This window comes from Puntigrus tetrazona, chromosome 25, assembly GCF_018831695.1.
Source record: "Puntigrus tetrazona isolate hp1 chromosome 25, ASM1883169v1, whole genome shotgun sequence".
Classification (NCBI taxonomy): Eukaryota; Metazoa; Chordata; class Actinopteri; order Cypriniformes; family Cyprinidae; genus Puntigrus; species Puntigrus tetrazona.
The window spans coordinates 3875806-3894189 of record NC_056723.1 but is presented as its reverse complement, the minus strand read 5'-3'; the positions used below and the strand labels follow the sequence as shown (position 1 = coordinate 3894189).

Genomic DNA, 18384 nt, shown 5'->3' with positions numbered 1-18384 from the left:
CATATTACATAACACTAGCAATGAAAAATACACATTTGACATTTAAAGTGGATCAAAAAAGTTAATCAAAGTCCTAAAACAAGAATGCATTTTTGGTTTTGTTTTAGGACTTTGATGAAAGGTTTGATCCACTTTAAATGTTGACTACCACACACAGACACACACACAACAACAACAAAAGACAAGAAAAAAAAAAAAAAATCACAATCTTCATATTTGTAATTAAATCTTTATTGTTTTTCTCAAAAGAAGTGTCCATAGTGAAAAAAATATCTGCCCCCGTTTTTCTAATAAACAAACTTCTGATTATTATGGCACCTAATGGTGAAGTCAAACCTGTTAACATCTGTTCAAAGTGTCATACAGCAGGGCCCAGAATATCATTTCTAAAGCGAACTAACACATAAACGAACGACAAAATGTTATAAATGACGATGAATCTAACAGCAGCAAAATCTGTATAAAAACAAAACGTGATGTAGAAACAATTTCATCATTATTAGTAGCATAGCAAAAGTTTATTAATAAGAGATGCCAGAATCAATATAAGATGCCATAATCAAGTGCATAACGCAAATATGGTTTGACACGAAATAATAACATGTTGGCATAAATGTCTACAAATGAAAACAAAGTAAATGAAGCGAAAAGGAATGGAATTTTGTACGACAAAAAAAAACAAAACAACAACTTTAAGACCGAAGTGCTTTGGGCGTCCTGCTAGACCAGAGCTCTGATATTGATAGAAAACGCATTAGGAGTGCGTTTATAAATGCTGAACATAGAAACATGATTCTAAATCTATGGAAGATTTACAATGATCCTTTGAGTAAAAACAATAAGCCAGGAAAATTGAAAAAAAAAAAAAAATACACATTTCTAACAGGCTGATCAATGAGTGTAAGTGTTGACATAAACTATACAGTTCCCGTCATTTCCACTGGCCACTTTACAACATCCAGCCAGTTTCAGTCATTTTATCTCGACTAATAATAACTGTATTACAACCTTTTTTAACTTGCAAAATACAACGTCATCATGGTGTTTAAAAGTGTATATATATATATATATATATATCAATATTCTGGTCAAACTAGGTCACTATTTCTCTCTGAAAACCCTGTGTGAGGAGAACAAACGTCACACGAGTGGCCTGATGGGAAGTTTCTTGCTGTGTGAGTATGTGAGCGAGCGCCGAGCGCCCTCTAGTGTAAACCACTGACATCACTGCTGACGAGTAACCAGGTTCGGTTGCATACAGACGAGGAAGACACCCAGCCACCACATGCGTTCACGTCCCCCAAACGAATAAAGATGCAAAGTAAGAAAATAAAGGTGAAGATTACACAGAAAATATACAGGTTGTTAAACTCAATCGGAGTAACGAGCGGCCGGATCGATGATTTCCCTTTGCAGCGCGATTTCTCTTGGTTTATAGGCGAGAGGTAAAGAGTGTAGAAAGGCCTCGGTTGTCGGTGAGTGTGTGTTTGCGCGCAGACGCCGCCTCACGCGATCGCTTTCGCCTCCGGCAAAAACGCCTCCCAGTATTTTATCAGCTAGAGGAGAGAGAGAGACAAACATGAATGATGTGTTTTAAATGCAATTTTGGCAGGTGAAAAGATTCAAAATGTACCTGTTGCTGTGAGTTCAGCAGTGACTCCAGATATTTGATGATTTGTCTCTTAAAATCCCGAGCTTTCTCTTTCTGTAGCCAAGAAATTAAAACGGATCAGTTAGTCTTTTTGAAGAGAATTTGTTGGAAATGCATTCGCTTCAGGCCATCCCATGATGAGGCTGAGTTCATTTCTTCATCAGATTTGGAGAAATGTAGCATTGTATCACTTGCTGTGAATGGGTGCCGTCAGAATGAGAGTCTAAACAGCTGATAAAAATAATCCACCCCACTTTAGTCCATTTAATGTCTTTTAGAGCAAAAAGCTGTGTTTGTAAGAAACAAATCCACCATTAAGCCATTTTTTTACTTCGGTTTTTAACTGCTGCTTTTGACTAAAATACTAGTCCATAATTTTAATAATAACACTGACTTTCTCCAGTGAAAATTCAATCTCCTGCTATCCTTTAACATAAAAATCCACCCACATATTTAAGAACTGCATTTTCTTTTTTAAATGGTGCCTGATACGGGATTCAGAAAGTCATTTTTTTACAGGAGGAACCAATGCTACGGATAGAGGAGTAAAAAAAACCCCATCTCAATAATGGATTTGTTTTTTACAAGACATTAACCGGAGTGTTGTGAATTACTAGGGAATTATAGTGATGTTTTTATCAGCTGTTTGGACTCTCATTCTGACGGCCCCCATTCACCGCAGAGCATCCATTGATGAGCAAGTGATGCAATGCAAAACTTCTCCATATCTGATCGAGAAATAAACTCCACATCCTGGATATCCTGAGGTTTAGTCCATTTTCATTTTGGGCTGACTTTAATGCTGGTATTTAAATCCTTTTAGAAACCAGGTCTCACATCAAAGCGGATGACTTCTTTCCGCACGGTGGCTGAGATTCTCTCAAACTCTCTCTCGTACTGCGTGACCTTTGCTTCCCACTAGAGGACAAGAATAAGTTGTTACGGTCGCGTGTTAGCGTGCATCTGTAGAACAGAAGTGAGTCTATAAAGCCTCCACCAAACAAACAGCGGCATGTTTGCGCAGTTACCTCAGCGATCTCATCCTTGGCCTGCTGGAGTTTGTCAGGTTTGTTGGCCCACAGGAGTTTGGCCTCAGCCTCTCTCTTCTTCTGCAGCATGTTCTCTGCGTCCTGCCAGCGCTGCCACGCTTTCATTCTCTGGTCAAAACAACCCTGGCAAGCACAGTATTATTATTATTATTAATAGAATGTATTAAGGGTGGGAAGGTATGACTGAAATAGTGTAGCGTTTCAAATAATGAATAGATACATACAGATTCATAGGCTAAAAACAAGTGCTGTGAAACAACTAAGTGTGTTTAATCCAAAATAAACATTTCGTTTAAAATGTTGTGTGTGTGTGTGTGTGTGTGCGCGTGTGTGTGTGTCTGTACCCTGACAGCTCCCAACAGCCGTATATAATCGGCCAGCAGCTCTGAGAAGGTGAAGAAGTCGTTGGCGGCCTGCTCCTGATGGAGCTGCTCGATTCGATCTTCCACCTCGGCCAGCTGAGACAGAGCTCGGGACAGAGCCGTGTTGTCCTCAGAGCTGCCCAACATCGCCACGCTCTTCGCAAACACAGCCGTGTTCCCAGACAACTCTGAAACACACATCACACCGTCAAAAACCAAAGACAGTATCCCAATTTCATCGTCCAATGAAAAAATAAAGCCACCTCCCACTCTTTGAATGAATGTCATGTTTGAGTTCATGTAGGTCACACCACAGTGATAAAATGGGTTGCACTGCATTCTTAAAGAATAAATATATAGGATTTTTTGTTTGCACTTCTGACCTTTTCTGTGATTGACAAGCGATTCCACCATGACGTGAAGCTTCCGCATATGCTGTTCTTCATTTTCTACATCCTGGATCTTCTCGTCAAACCACTGAAACCAACATACACACCACACACACACACACAGATTTTTTTATTCATATTAAGCCTCACTGCCTGTAAAGAAGAGTTGGGTAAGACCTTCATGCTCTTCTACTCACCACATCCTGTTCGTTCATCTTGATGGTCATCTTGCTCACAGCGTCTGTGGCTTTGTTGAGCATTTTAAGGAAGCCGGCTCCACTCAGAGCCTGTGTGCTGACTGCTCTGGGTAACTAACACACACACACACACACAGCATTGAATCAACAATACAGGGACCATGCAGAAATCATCTTCAAGTCACTTCTTTTAGGAAAGGTTTATGCTAATGTTGAATTTTGCGGTGCTGAATTTTTAAAATCCTACTTTTTTAGGTCACTAAACGGAAGCTGTCTCACCTCCTCTTTCTCCAAAAACTCTCTCACATCAGGATCCTGCAGCAGAGACGGGTGACTCACAACCCTCTGAAGATATCTGCAACACCACAAACAAGCCTTCCATTTTAAAAATAGTGACATGCATATAATAATAATAATTACCACTACTAACATTGAGATTACAGTATAATTTTTTTCTTGTTTAAAATTAAAATTTACATTAATTTATAGTAAGTAATTTCAGGCTTCATTAAAAATAAAATATATATAAATTACTACTAACATAATTTTACCATTAGATTAGATAGTACAATAAAATGTTATGATAAAATAATCTAATATAAATGTAAATTGAAATTAATATTTTATTGTATAAAGCACTATAAAAAGGTGACTTGACTAAATATTAATATATAATTAAATTTTAAGAGGACAGAAAAACAGCATTCAGTGTTTGTAGTATTTCAATACTTGATAATGTAATTTAAATATTTTCTAATAATATAATATTAGCAGCAATCAATATTAAATTATATTATCCAATCTAAAAAAATTCTGCAAACATTAAAATGTAAATACATTTAAAGTAGTTAGCATTTATTTTACATTACATCTGTCCACATTAAAATTGTACATTAGTATTAATAATATATATTAATAATTTTACATAATGCAATAGTATTTTTATATTATATTAACCAAAGTAAAATGAGTCATTTTTAGCCCTCATTAAAATACTCTATAGCAGCAATTTTAGACCAATAAAATTTAATTGGAGGCAGGGCAACTTAACGCAGAAATAAAGCTTAGCGCAGAGTGACAAAAAGTTGGCTGGTAACGACAAAAAGTCAGAGAAAATGTTGATTTAGCTGTGTACTTCAGTGCACCTAGATAAGAACCAATGTCATCTTTTGTGACGAACCTCTCCAGAGCAGCTCTCCTCCGCTCCACAAACTCTGCCGACGATGGGTCATCCTTCCCGACTTTGACTTTCGTCATACCTGCCAAATCGACGCACATTCATCTAAAACCAGCCACGTACTCATAAACGGATCAGATCTGATGCATTAGCAGGGCTCAAGTTCTCACCCAGAATGCTCTTCTCTGGTGGTGGAGGTATGATGTATCCGTTCTGTGAGTGTTTCTCAGAGAGCTTTTCATACAATCCCAGGAAATCGCTGAAACGTCTGCGGACGGTAAACGTCTTGCTACGGAACATGGTAAGCGACGTCTGGGAAACAAAGAGAGAGTGGTGAGATTTAGACTGCGTGTCATATTTGAACAGGATGATAAAAGAGACCGAAGCTCACCTGTGTTGAAACTTTGTAGGCCATGTAAGCGTTCATACCATCACCTGTGAGCAGAAGAAAGAGAATCAGCCAACACGAACAAAACCATGCCAACGGACCAAAATAAAGCCATAATATAAAACACATGTGCTGCTATCGTACTTGGTTGGTTATATAAATGTCACAGGTTTAGTTTCAAGTACCCGAGGTTGAACTGGCTAAAGATGGTCTCTAAGACTGGTTCTGGTTTGATAGTTTTGGAAAAGCTGTCAGCTTTACAGATTAAACAGGCCAGAAGACCAGATTAAACCAGTAAACTGCAGTAAATAAGGCTTTATGATCTCAGCGAGACAAAAAAAATTTAAACATTTGATAGATCCCTATAAATCCAAAAGCTTAAAAAAAATTATTCAATTGTCAAAGGAGACATTTATGCCTCTTTTTAAAATATGTAATACAGTTCTCTGGTTTCCCAGAATGTGTCTGTTAAGTTTCAGCTCAAAATGCCCTACAGATTTATTATATCATTTATTATAGAATTCTGAAAAATAAATGCATGCCCCTTTCCAGAATAGAGAGTAAACTTTGTTTTAGTAAGCTTTTTTTCTGCAAAAAAACTAGCATGTCTCATCAAAGTGAATCTTTTTCACATTTCCTTGACCGGTAGATGCGATGGGAACCTGATTTTAGCACTTAAAACCTGGAAAATTACAAAGTTGTATTAGCTCAATTGATTAAAGATGATTTTGGTCATTAAAACTTAGTCGAAACATTTAGAAAAAAATGAAAACAGAATTTTGAAAAGCGGGGCCCTAAAAATGTGATTTCTGTTAAACGGTCATCATGCCATTAAATAAACAGACATGCTTTCTGATTGCCAAAATTAAATTTAACCCTTAAAATGGAATCTAGGACAATTTAAACCAAAAAGAGCAGAATCCCCCCCCCAAAAAAACAAATTAAATAAATTATAGAATACATTTCACAAGGCCCTACATAAACCAACTAATACTAATAAAACATCTAATACTTAACCACACAAGCGATATTATATATATTTAAATGGACTATCTTTATATTAGTTGGATTAGGGAGGGATTTTTTGCTTTAAAATGCACCAAAATTAATTTTTTTGTTTTATTCTAGGATCCGAAAACAATTATGCCCTAAGATCAGTGTATTTCTGCTATTGCAACCAGATAATAATCAATGTGTGCCTAATCTCAGACAACCAAACCTCTAACCGGCCCATAAAACCATAAAACCAATATACAGTAGGTGAGCAAACTGAAATACTACACGTCTTCTTGTTAACATTTAGTGCTGATTTTAGACATTGGAGTAGCACCACGCCTTTAAAAAAAAAAGGAGAAGGACAGGAAATGAAAAATAGCTGGCACAGGGCAAAAAGAGGAAGCTCCAGACAGCCGTATCAGTGACTCAGATCCCTGATTAGAATAATTTCACCTCATAGAATATGTTTCCAGTTATCTGCAAACTCAGCCCGCTACTGGCTCCAAACGCTATTGTAAACATGTTTTATGAGCACAGTATTAAACCTCAAAAGCCTAAAAAGAAGAGACATTAGAAAATTAAACCCAGCTGTCACAGCGGACGATGATCTTACCGACTTTCTCTGGATTTGTGACAGAGATGTTCAGATCAAACTTGTCCTCACTTTCCTCTTCCTCCAGCTTTATGTAAAAAAAAAAAATGGAAGAGTAAGAGGGAAAGCAAACTACTTGAGTACTTCAGATTATTACTGAATTGCCCCTATTATGGATTTTTTTAAAACTAGCTTTCATTCAGTGTGTAACATAGCTCTGAATGAAAACATCATGCAAAGTTTTAAATCTGAAAGTGTAATAAACGTTATTGTCTCTCAAACGAAAGAATCGACTGGAAACGAGTCATTTTTAAAACGAATACCAAGCTGTTTCATGTTAACTTTAACATTAAACATTAGCATACTTCCTGCCTGCTTGTTGGTCTTTTCTCATTGGTCTGAATGAAGATGCATATTCATTTTTGCCACTAGGTGATGCATTTGGAGCATTAAAAGCTCACAAACACTGCTTTAAATGAAATCGACCAATCACCGGAGAGGCTTAGAAAAAAGAATCGTAAAGCGAATCGTTCGGGAGTCGTTAAATAAAGGTAGAAATAAATGCATATTGTAAGTGTTTTTTGACCTTGCATGCATGTCAAACAGTTTATGAACCTTTCATAACCCATAATAGGGGCACTTTAAAAAGAATCAGCTCATGAGAGTCACTGCATGTAAACTTGGTCATTAAAGGTTTCAAACATCAGAAAGGCAAGCTCTTTCTAAATTCAGGGAGTGTTTTACCTCCTCCAGAGTTTTGGATGGAGTTTTGCTGGAGCTGCTTGCTACAGGAGCGGCAGGAGCTGATACGGTCGCCTTCACAGCGTCTTTCATCTTGCGGTCGTTACGAGGACTGTCCAGAGACAACTCTACTGTAGCTTCTGAGGAAAAACAGTGAGAGAAGGTGCATTTTATGTATTCAATTAAACGTAAAAGTTGCTCTAACACACACACACACACACACACGCAAGCAAAACACATTCCATCAGCAACATAACGCAGGGTGAGAGGGTAAAGGTCACTGAGGAATTCCTTTTCCCCTTCCTGAGTCAACGCTGAGAAAGCGAATTCATCATCCATCGTTCAAAAGTGATGTGCATGCATTTCTGCCAGTAAAAAGAGTCAACAGCAGGAAAAGGTTCAGGTTTAGTTTCGTAATTTTGTGTAATGCACTTCTCTCATTTGCGTTAACCTGTTTTTAGTTTAATACTTCAAATTAACCTCAAGTCAGTCAGTTAGCAAAGCAAGATTTTAGCATTTCTAGGTTTTAATTTTTTTTTTGCTTTATTTAAACTGAAAGACTAAATGATGTCTGGGAACTCAAATCAAACATAAACTTTCATATGCCTTCGAAAGGAGAATAAATAGGTTTATGCCTATGAAGGCTGTTTTTAAACCTGAACTTGCTTAAAAAAAAGCACAAAAATGCTGTCTAGAAAACTGAGGCCTCCAAATGAAATGGTTCAACAAACAACCTTTGAATAAAACGATTACTATTAGAACAGTAGACATACAAAATGTATGACTATATTTAAAACTACAGCTTGACATTATTGCATTTAAATCCTAGAATTCTGTCATCACTTCCTGATTCTTGTGTAATATTAAACCCGGAACACAAATGAAGATATTGTTAATGAAATCTGAGATATTTCTGTCCCTCCATTCACAGTCTGCACAACTATCACTCTGAACCTTCAAAAAGGTCATTAAGAGATTATACAACTAATTCATATGAACTGAGCATGCAACAGTTATCTCAAACAGAAGCTCTATATATCAATATTTGTGTTGAACTAAAGTATTACAGGTTCGAAATGACATAAAGCTGAATAAATGATGGCCATTTTAATTTTTGGGAGACTAACTCTTTAAACACCTGTAAGTAACAGTATAGTAAAAAGATACTCCCGGGGGGCTAGTAAAGACCTTCTGAAGCAAATTGCTGCATTTGTGTAAGAACATACCCATATTAGCAACTTGATAGACTCAAATCTCTAGCTTCCTAGCAATCTAGGTATTTGTCTGAAAGAAGGAGGTCACATACACCCAGGATGGCTTGAGGGTGAGTAAATCACGGGGTAATAACATTTTTATGATGAAACTGGATGATGAAAAACGTTCATTGATAGGCTTTTTCTCCATGACCAAGATGAGATAAAGAAGAGGAGGACATAAATGGTATCTATGACTACATCAACATTCAATTATACATACAAGGATACATTTTCTGCCCATTGTTTTGCTTATTTTATGCAAAAATGATTTACTTTCCATTATACAGCAGGACAAAAATGTAAGATTTCATTGACTAAAATGCTCATAGCCTACATTTCATGACTTAAACCAAAACAGAGCACGGTCAATAGAATATAATAAATTTGAGTAATATTAAGAATAAACTAAAAATGGCTGCCAAATTGAATTCTGCTACACCATTTATTAATAATAACCTTATTGCTAAGATGGCAAGTTTTCAATGACTAAAACCATTTCTGGTTTTCTACTAAAACTAGGTTAAAACGATGAGACTTTTATTCCTGGTTTCAAACACGAGGCCTACCACTGACTTCCATAGGAAGATAAATATATGAAAAATATATGAAGTCAATGGTGACCCAAAACAGCCTGGTTACAAACTTCATTCAAAATATCTTCCTATGCGTTCAGCAGAACAAAGAAATTCATCCAGGTTTGGAGCTACTCAAGGGCGAGTAAACAATGACAGAATTAAACCATTCCTTTAAGCTAGGCCTGGACTAAAATGCACGTTTGAGCCGTTTTAACTGAAAGCCAGTTTAAGACGCATCTTAAAATTTGAAGTCTCAATAAGCGCACCAGTATTTTTTACCCCCTGTAATTTTCTCTAAATAGCATTTAAAATGCTGCTTAAATTCCCTAATTGCACTAAGACTTAATTCTGGCTTAGTCTAAACCCCGTCTGTGAAAGCGAGCCGTAGTCGACTAAAACTTGACAAAAACAAGGTCATTTAACACTTAGGCACTCACGTAGGCAGCATAACAGTCTTCAGAAGTACCACAGTTACAGGTGAAATGTGTCGTACCTGAGAAGAGATCCTGCTCCTCAGAGTGAACCCCGTTGGTCCTGGAGTTGCTGCTGGCCGAGGGTTTCGGGACAGGTGCCGTCAAGGCTTCCTCTGCGAACAGATCCGTGGGGTCGTCTTTAACCTGTGGCCGGACCTTCACCTCTGTGAGAACATTGACGGGTGGCCCTGAAGGCTGAGGCTTCTTCGTCACAACCTTAGGCGGCTCGTTAAACAGATCCTCCTCATCCTCGTCATCACCGAACAGCTCCGCGCTCGCTGCTTTCTTGACGGAAGAGCTTTTGCTGGTGCCCTTGGGAAGGTCTTCGAAAACATCCTGCTGTCGGGCTGCGTTTTTGTGCACAGGTGCTTCACCGAGGACATCGGACTTTGGCGCTTCCACAGGCTCGTTTAAGAGATCCGGCATGGGGTTTTGGACCTCGGGTGAACTAATTACGTCGCTATCGTCGTCCAGCGGGTCGCTGAACAGGTCGACGGCCTCATCGCTGCTGGGTGAAGGGATCTTGGTGTCTGCTTTCTTCTGCGGTTCAGAGTTAATGTTGCTAAGAGGATCGCTGAAGATGTCTTCTGGTGGCTCGTTGAAGATGTCTTTAGGAGGTCTGGTTGAGTCCGGAGAAGGAGAATCCATCTCTGAGATCGACTAGGAACAGCAAAAAAAATTATTATAGAGACGCTGTTGTTGTTGTAATATTACTATAAATGTATTTATGAGCTGCAACAAGATTAGATCGTGTTCAACAGCCTGTGCAATACTGTTCTATCTGGCATGGGATTTAATTAAATACATTAAATATATTCGGGCTGAATCCCACATATCATGCCTGGTTAAAGATAAATAAAGGAATACTTGTTTTATTTATTATCATTTATTTTGCATTGAAAGCAAACATATGTTCCACCCAAAGTTTTATTTTTGTAACAGTAATTATATATTTATCAAGATTTTATGCATTTGTGTGATGATTTAAAATACTTTTTAATGCTTTTACTACCGTGACAGTAATTACACACATTTCAATTGTAAAATATTCCTCGGTTATTACAGAAATTTGTTATTTCAAGTTGTTTTGAATTTTCACAACCTCCGACTCTTATTATTATAATAGTAAATATTTTGAATGTTAGGATTTGTAAAGTTGTTCAATACGTGCTTTAAAATAATAATTTAAAAAAAGTTATTTTTCTGAATTGAAAATTAAGCACATTGCAATCAAATCTGCATTACTTTAACAGAATCACACATTATTTAAATTGTATTTAAATTGTTTAAATGTATCATGCTAGTATTTGTTACTTTTTATGCATTTCTGAATTTGTACAATCGACTGAATGAACAAAATTAATAAAAGAAACCTATTTTAACACCACGCTTGCATTAAAAATGAAGAACATTTTCCACCCAATTTTATATTACCGTAACAGTGATTAAACATGATTTAATTAGTAATTTGTTTTTGCATTTTAGTGTATTTTTGTATGTCTATGATTTTCATTACTGAAAATACGCTACATTATAAAAATATATTTATAATGTGTTGTTTGTTCAGTAACGAAAATCATCCTGTTGCAAATCAATGATATAGATATATTCTAAACCACCAACTGTACACATGCGCCTATACGTAAAATAACAAACGCTGAAATGCTCAAAAAATTTACAAATGAAACGATGCATAATTACTGTTATGCAGGGGTTCAGATCTTCAGCCGTCCAAGTTACCGGCCCAGATCTTTAACCACTAATCCACCCTATTATGACTCACTTACTGCAACAGTAAATTCCATCCCACACAGCAAAATCTACCCAAAATAAAAGCTTGTTAAGGGAAAAAAAAGGCACTGAAACGTTCACTCACATCTGAGTCTCACATGATCAGTCTCACACCAGCAGTACTTTGACCTGAAAAGGCCGGAATTATTACTCTAAGTAAATATTGACTGCTGGACACCATCTCATTCATTAGACAAAAAGCTGCTCATACTTTAGTTTTGCTCTGCATGCATGCATATATGCATATTTCACAGGTATAAAAATATCTTAACACCAGTCTGTTGGGTGGTTTTGCATAAACAAGTTCAAGTACTGTCACACTTCCTTTATTAGACACAACATGTTTATTTTCCACACATATACACACTCTCTAACAGTGACTTCAGTCAGTTTGGAAAACTGGGTCACATTCCTTCTGATATTATTTACTCAACTACAAGAGTCCTTCAAGAACTTAAGTATGTCACACGCAGGCCTAAACTCAGATCTATTTAACCCCGCGGGGGGGAAAAACAAATCCGGGGCGATGATGAAAAGGGCATTTTTATTAAATCATTGCTCGAGTGTGATTACAGAAAACCCCGCATAAACCAGCAGAGCTGAAGCTCTATCGCTGAAGAAGAAGAAGAAGAAGAAGAAGAAGAACAGGCAGATTTGAGGGTGTCAGAGAAGTGAAAGTGGTCGGCGTTTTTCTCTTTCCCTCTGTCTGAAGTAAACAGCTTTAGCTTCGCAAACGCGTTTAATTGCGTAACTCACCGTTCCCGTGAACGCATCCGCGCCCTCGTCGCTGTCCTCCAGCAGCTCGGGCTCCTCTGAGTCCGGGAAAGGCGGAGGACTGCGCTCCGAGCTGGCCGCCATCTTCAGCTCCACACACACACACACACACGGAAAAACTTTATTTTACAAGCAGAGAGCGCGAGAGAGAAAAATGACAGAGCGACACTTAACTGAAACGGAGAGAGAGAGAAATTGAGAAACAGCGACGCCTGGCGGTCAGGGGGGGCGGGGTTTGTTCAGTTACGTCACGCCCATGAGACCACTCCCAAAGTATTGCAAAATAATATTTTATTTTTACGCTAATAACCGTTTTTAATAAAACACGCTTGGGCTCATTCGTTATGGGGCTCTATAGTTTTACAAGAAGAAAACACGCGTAAACAAATTCTAACATTTGAGGAAGTGCGCGTGAGGTGGGCGGTCCTTACTGCGTGACGCTGCCACAAATCACGCCCACCGAAGCGTCTGTTTACAGAGGCACGGGAGTGAACTGAATAATTTGATCAGCGATCATGTAGTTTATGCTCATAAATAGTTTAATTTGAAATATTATTATGCCTCGACGGACTCACGAGGACACAGAACCCCTGCTTTCGTCCACTGGCATCGACGAAGACGGTAAATGTATTATATTTTTCATCATGTAAAACGTGTTACTCGATCTCTTTCGGTTTGTATTGTTTATAATATTTAGGTTGTCCTGATGGAGTGTTGTGGATACGTGTAATGCTAATACAGACATATTTGCACCAGACATACAGTTTATTACATCTGATCAATTAGTCTATATTTTTAGTAAAAAAGTGTCAACATTTCATTGTACTCAGAACATTTATTTAGTTGTGGTCAAGATTGTTAGAACACTATTAATTTCACCAGCTAAAAATGGTTTTAATTAGTTTTTTCTATCTTTTGCTGTAGTGTTTCAGTAGGAGATATCAGTAATTTTTCAAACTTGCATTGTGGTATTACATTTTTGTCTGACAACAGCCAGTGCTCCACAGAGATCTGATCATCATTCATTCTGTCTGGAATGACATGAAAAAACGGAACATACCGAGACAGACTAAATCCACAAGAACCACGGCAACCTCCCCAAGACGCTTCAAGAAATACGTTTAATGTTAATAATCATTTTAATGCTGTATAGTGTTTCTTCTAGGTGACCAGGAGTTCAGCAGAAAGAAACTTTCATATGAGGAGGCTGTTGAGAAAGCAGGTTTATTTAGCTTTTATGTATCTAATGTGCTATTTAGTTTGATATGTGTGTGCCTAGACGCTCATGTTTCTGTCTGTCTGCAGGGTTTGGGCTCTTCCATTGGCTGCTGTTGGTCGTCTGCGGCTGGGCGAACGCCAGCGATGCCGTGGAGATCCTGTGTGTGTCGTTCCTCCTGCCCACGGCACGCTGTGACCTCCTGCTGACCTCGGCCGACATGGGGCTCCTCACCTCCAGCATATTCCTTGGTGATTACCTGCGCTGCTTTCTTTTGTGTTTGAATTTCTAACTGATCGTGTTGCCTTTTAAAAACAGAAAATTAGGCGTTCGTGTTGAAAAACGATTTTGCAATGCACGTCAAATAAGGACCATCAAACATTAACTTCTCATTTTTATCAATTAAATCAGGTCAAAAATGCAGTTTGTTCCCTATTTGGTTGCCTTATCACGTGTGTGAAAACTGCAAAGTCATGCTTTTTACAAGAAATACATAACCGATCCAGTGATTAAAACCATGTGATTAGACTATCTTGCTGCTCAGTTAGATAAAGCATGTCAAACGGCTGTTTCCTTCGACAGGAATGATGGTGGGCGGTTATGTTTGGGGGTATCTGGCTGATCGCAGAGGAAGGCGGAGCGTTCTGGTCATCTCTCTGGCAGTGAATGGCACATTTGGGGCGGTGGCCAGTTTGGCCCCGAGTTTCTGGCTCTTTTTGCTACTGCGGTTCTTCAGTGGAGTCGGGTAACAACATGCCAAAGAGTTTTTACATAAATTCTACAGACAGCATCTCGACTCATTTTAGCAGAAACGTGAAAGCATCTGTGTCTCACTCTCAGGGTCGGCGGCTCCATTCCTGTCATCTTCTCGTATTTTTCGGAGTTTCAGCCGCGTTTGAGAAGAGGGGCCATGATCAGCGCTCTAGCTACCTTCTGGATGGCTGGAAGTATTTTAGCAGCGGGTAAAACAATCATCATCTAAGCTGAGCAAGGAGTGTCTGTAAAATACTGAAAAAGATTTTTTCCTTATATTTTTTTGTTTTTATAAATATAAATTAAATAAAAATAAAAAAACTTAAAGACAATGTATAGCCAATAATGTATACACAGTATGGATAAAAAAATGCATTAGACAAAAGTAGATAACCAAATATGCATAAAAATTTCAATAAAAAGATGTAGAAATAAACATAATATAAAAATGCTTAAAGACAAGAGTATGTGTGAATAAAAAAAAAATAAATTAAAAAAATATATATATATATATATATATATATATATATATATATATATATATATATATATATATATATATATATATATATATATATATATATATATAAAATAAAAAATTTCAGTACATTACATGCCACTATTTAGAAAAAAGGGTCTAAATAATAAGCAAATAAACATGCTCTACTCATCGTCATCTACACAAAACATTCACACATAAATACTGATTTTGATACATATTTTGTGTTTTGTCCAGGTGTGGCGTGGTTGGTGATTCCCAGAACATATTTAAGTGCTCATTGGGGTTGGTTGGATTTTCAGAGTTGGCGTCTTTTTGTGGTCCTCTGCTCCGTCCCCAGTCTGTCATCAGCACTTATTTTCAAACTGTTCATGCCCGAAAGCCCCAAGTTCCTCATGGAGGTGTGTGTGCCAACTTTACTTTTTTTTTTTTTTTTTTTTTTTTACTTCAGACTGAAATAAAAGTTCAGTGAATAGGGAAGTCATATAAATCTGAACTAGTTACAGTTCTAGAATGTAGCAGAATTGAGGTCTGATACAGGCCGCACGTTTGTTGGGGTCGGTGGCGCATTGTGTTTTTCTCTTCCGCAGTCGGGACGCGAGACAGAGGCTTTGTCTGTGTTCCAGAAGATGTTCAAACTGAACAACAGATGCGCCACAAAACCATTTCCTGTATGTACCACCTCACTGAGGTTTGCGTTCGATTCTAGGCCAACCTTTCACTATTATTATGGTCCGTCAGTTAATAAAAGAGTTTCTCTCAACAGGCAGCGGGTCTTATGATAAGATGCAAGGATGATGGAGTAAAAAACAGACCCATTAGCGGCTCAAGATTCCAGAGGCTCAGCCATCAACTCAAACAGGTTCAAAGCACGCTTGACACATTGTTGAGATTTTGATATCTGCTTTCTATATGTGTTAACATGAACATTACTGAGCTCTTCATGCCTTGCTGGTTCTTCTACAGGTTCTGGACCCCATGAAACAGCTGTTTGTTGGACCGCTGGCTTCCAGAAGCGTGGTTCTGCTCATTATATTTTTCTGCATTTCATTTGGGTACTTAAATTATACAAATGATAAATATTCCTACGATTTAATGTGTATTATTTCCCCCTAATTAGTATGAAGTCCACTATTAATATTAGTCAAGTTACACCCGAGTCACTCCATTTATACACATTTTTTGCTACTACATTATACATTTAATATGTAAATGAGCTGTGTTCTGATTGGTTAAAAACCCTACAAGCTATTTTTTTGTACTGTACATTTCACATTTAACTTCACGTAAATTGCTGCAGATTATGAGTAAGTATGATTCAATGGTGCAGTCCTCTCTGTGCAGGTATTATGGGTTATGGATGTGGTTTCCGGAGCTTTTTAAGAGAGCTGAGGATGGAGGGTCCCCGTGCGCCAATGTGTCTCGAGTCCAAAGCTCAAAAAATCAAAGCTGCTATTCAGTCCAGACTGCAGGTTAATGTTATAAAATCCAGACCAAATGATGTTTTTCTCATAAGCAAAATCACCAAAAATATGACTTACGTTAGTTATACTGTACTATTGGGAAGTGCATTTTAGTTTGTCGTGATATTTAAGCGGTGTTTATAATGGCTTTTTTGTCGTTTACACGTGTGTTTTCTAGTGTACATGGAGGGCTTTGTAACAGCGGCTTCAAACTTGCCGGGAAACATCTTCACGATCCTTCTCATGGACAGAATCGGCGGGAAAATCCTCCTTTGTTAGTAGTTTCCGATGTTTGAATGGCAGCCGTTGTTACTACATTAAAGTATTAAAGGGATAGTTCACTCAGAAATGAAAATTAACGAAAAGTAATTAACGAATTTAGATTTTTGCGTGAACCATCCCTTTAAAAGCGACATCCATTTTGAGAAATAATAATAAAGCGCTTTAATGATGTTTTTTCTCTGTCTGGTAGCCGTCAGTTTGCTGGTGTCCAGCCTGAGTGTGTTTGTCATCTACGTGGTCAAGACTAAATCCCAGAGTCTGATCGTGTCGTGCGTGTTCAGCGGCGTGTCCGTCATCTCCTGGAACGCTCTGGACGTGGTGGGAACTGAACTCTATCCCACACAACTACGGTAAATCTTTACATTCACTGGTAATGTAATATTGCTACTGATTTCAGCCAATCAGAACAGAGTGTCTCTTCTGTTAAACAAATCTGCATTTATTTGATTCAAAATACAGCAAAAGCAGTAGTGTTGTTAAATATTAGTATAATTTATATCAACTTTTTTAAAACAACTGGTTTGTATTTGAATATATTTTAATGACTCATTTATTCCTGTGACGCAAAGCTGAATTTTCCAGTCCAGTCCTCAGCGTCACATGATCCTTCAGAAATCATTCTAATATGCTGATTTGCTGATTAATCATCATCACTTATTGTTAGTACGCAGTGCTAATAATGGTGTTGAAATGATTTTTTTCCTGCTTAATATTTTTGGAAGTCGTGATGTTTTTTTGTTTGTCAGGATCGTGTGACGCTGAAGACTATAGAAACTTCAGCTTTGGATTACATGAATAAATTACATTTTAAAATATAAAACAGTACTTTTTCATAATTTTATAGCACTTTGGGTCAAATAAACGCAGCTTTGGTGAGCAGAGGGATTAAAGGGTTTAAAGAATGAATGTGTTACCTGCAGCTCGTCAGCTCTGGGGGTTTTCACTGGAGTGGGTCGAGTGGCGTCCATCATGGGTAATGTAGTGTTTGGGCAGCTGGTGGACTCTAACTGTGCCGTACCTCTGCTGATGGTGTCTGCGTTCCTGCTGGCCGGAGGACTGGTGGCTCTACGACTGCCTCAGACTAAACAGACTGAACTCGCGTGACACAAACACACTCGGTGAAAATCATCTCTCAGTCCTGTGATTCTGGGACCAAACACTGAACCAAAAAGCTGTGACACGTAACAGTTTTGCCCAACAATGTTGCACAAGTTCACGTTGAGAACTGCACACTTTAACGTGGTAAAATGCTGAGAGTGATTCTTATTGGTAGCCTTAAAATCAAATATCAAATAAATGTGTAACTTGAAGTATTTGTGTAATAATTTCTTGTTTTTAACAAAAAAAAAGTTATTTGATTTTTATATTGGTTTATTTTATACAAGTTGTTATATTTTAAATTAGCCAATTTTATATTCTCATTTAATTGTATAATATGTAATACACATTTATTTGTATTTGGTATGTGACACTGGAGCACAAAACCATTATGCTGAAAATTATTGGGATATAAAGTAAAGATCTTGTTCCTTGAAGATATTTTATACATTTTCTATTTCTATTACATTTTAATTTTGGATTCATAAAATGCATTGCAAAGAATTTAATTTGATTTCAAGGTAGTTTTCTAAATATTTCTAATTTTTTTGCACCCTCAGATTCAAGATTTGCGAATACTTGGAAAGCTTATTCATTCAGCTTTCAGATGATATATAAATCTCAATTAAAAAAAAACTGGTCCATGGTCACATATAAAATAA

At 37.5% G+C, this 18384-nt stretch overlaps 2 protein-coding genes across 3 annotated transcripts; one reads left to right on the top strand and one right to left on the bottom strand.

Moving 5' to 3' along the window:
• Positions 1 to 213: 213 nt before the first annotated feature.
• Positions 214 to 12562, bottom strand: snx1a (sorting nexin 1a). The gene is made up of 15 exons (XM_043228226.1): positions 12394 to 12562; positions 9867 to 10506; positions 7546 to 7682; positions 6823 to 6889; positions 5217 to 5260; positions 4996 to 5137; positions 4829 to 4907; positions 3928 to 4003; positions 3649 to 3762; positions 3446 to 3539; positions 3045 to 3250; positions 2680 to 2823; positions 2489 to 2569; positions 1634 to 1705; positions 214 to 1556 (listed from the first exon to the last, which is right to left on the bottom strand). Exons 1-15 carry the CDS (start codon positions 12493 to 12495, stop codon positions 1506 to 1508), a joined length of 2049 nt encoding a protein of 682 aa, XP_043084161.1. The 5' UTR covers positions 12496 to 12562; the 3' UTR covers positions 214 to 1505.
• A 301-nt stretch (positions 12563 to 12863) lies between these two features.
• Positions 12864 to 17934, top strand: sv2 (synaptic vesicle glycoprotein 2). 2 transcript variants are annotated; one of them, XM_043228518.1, is made up of 13 exons: positions 12864 to 13032; positions 13565 to 13633; positions 13717 to 13878; positions 14210 to 14372; positions 14468 to 14589; positions 15117 to 15280; positions 15470 to 15550; positions 15646 to 15741; positions 15846 to 15934; positions 16224 to 16351; positions 16521 to 16616; positions 16815 to 16974; positions 17545 to 17934. In XM_043228518.1, the coding sequence occupies exons 1-13, from the start codon at positions 12969 to 12971 to the stop codon at positions 17726 to 17728; spliced, it is 1578 nt and encodes a 525-aa protein (XP_043084453.1). In that variant the 5' UTR covers positions 12864 to 12968; the 3' UTR covers positions 17729 to 17934. The 2 variants fall into 2 exon arrangements, with proteins under 2 accessions (XP_043084453.1, XP_043084454.1); XM_043228519.1 differs by having other exon boundaries at positions 12865 to 13032; positions 13577 to 13633.
• The last annotated feature ends 450 nt before the right edge of the window (positions 17935 to 18384 follow it).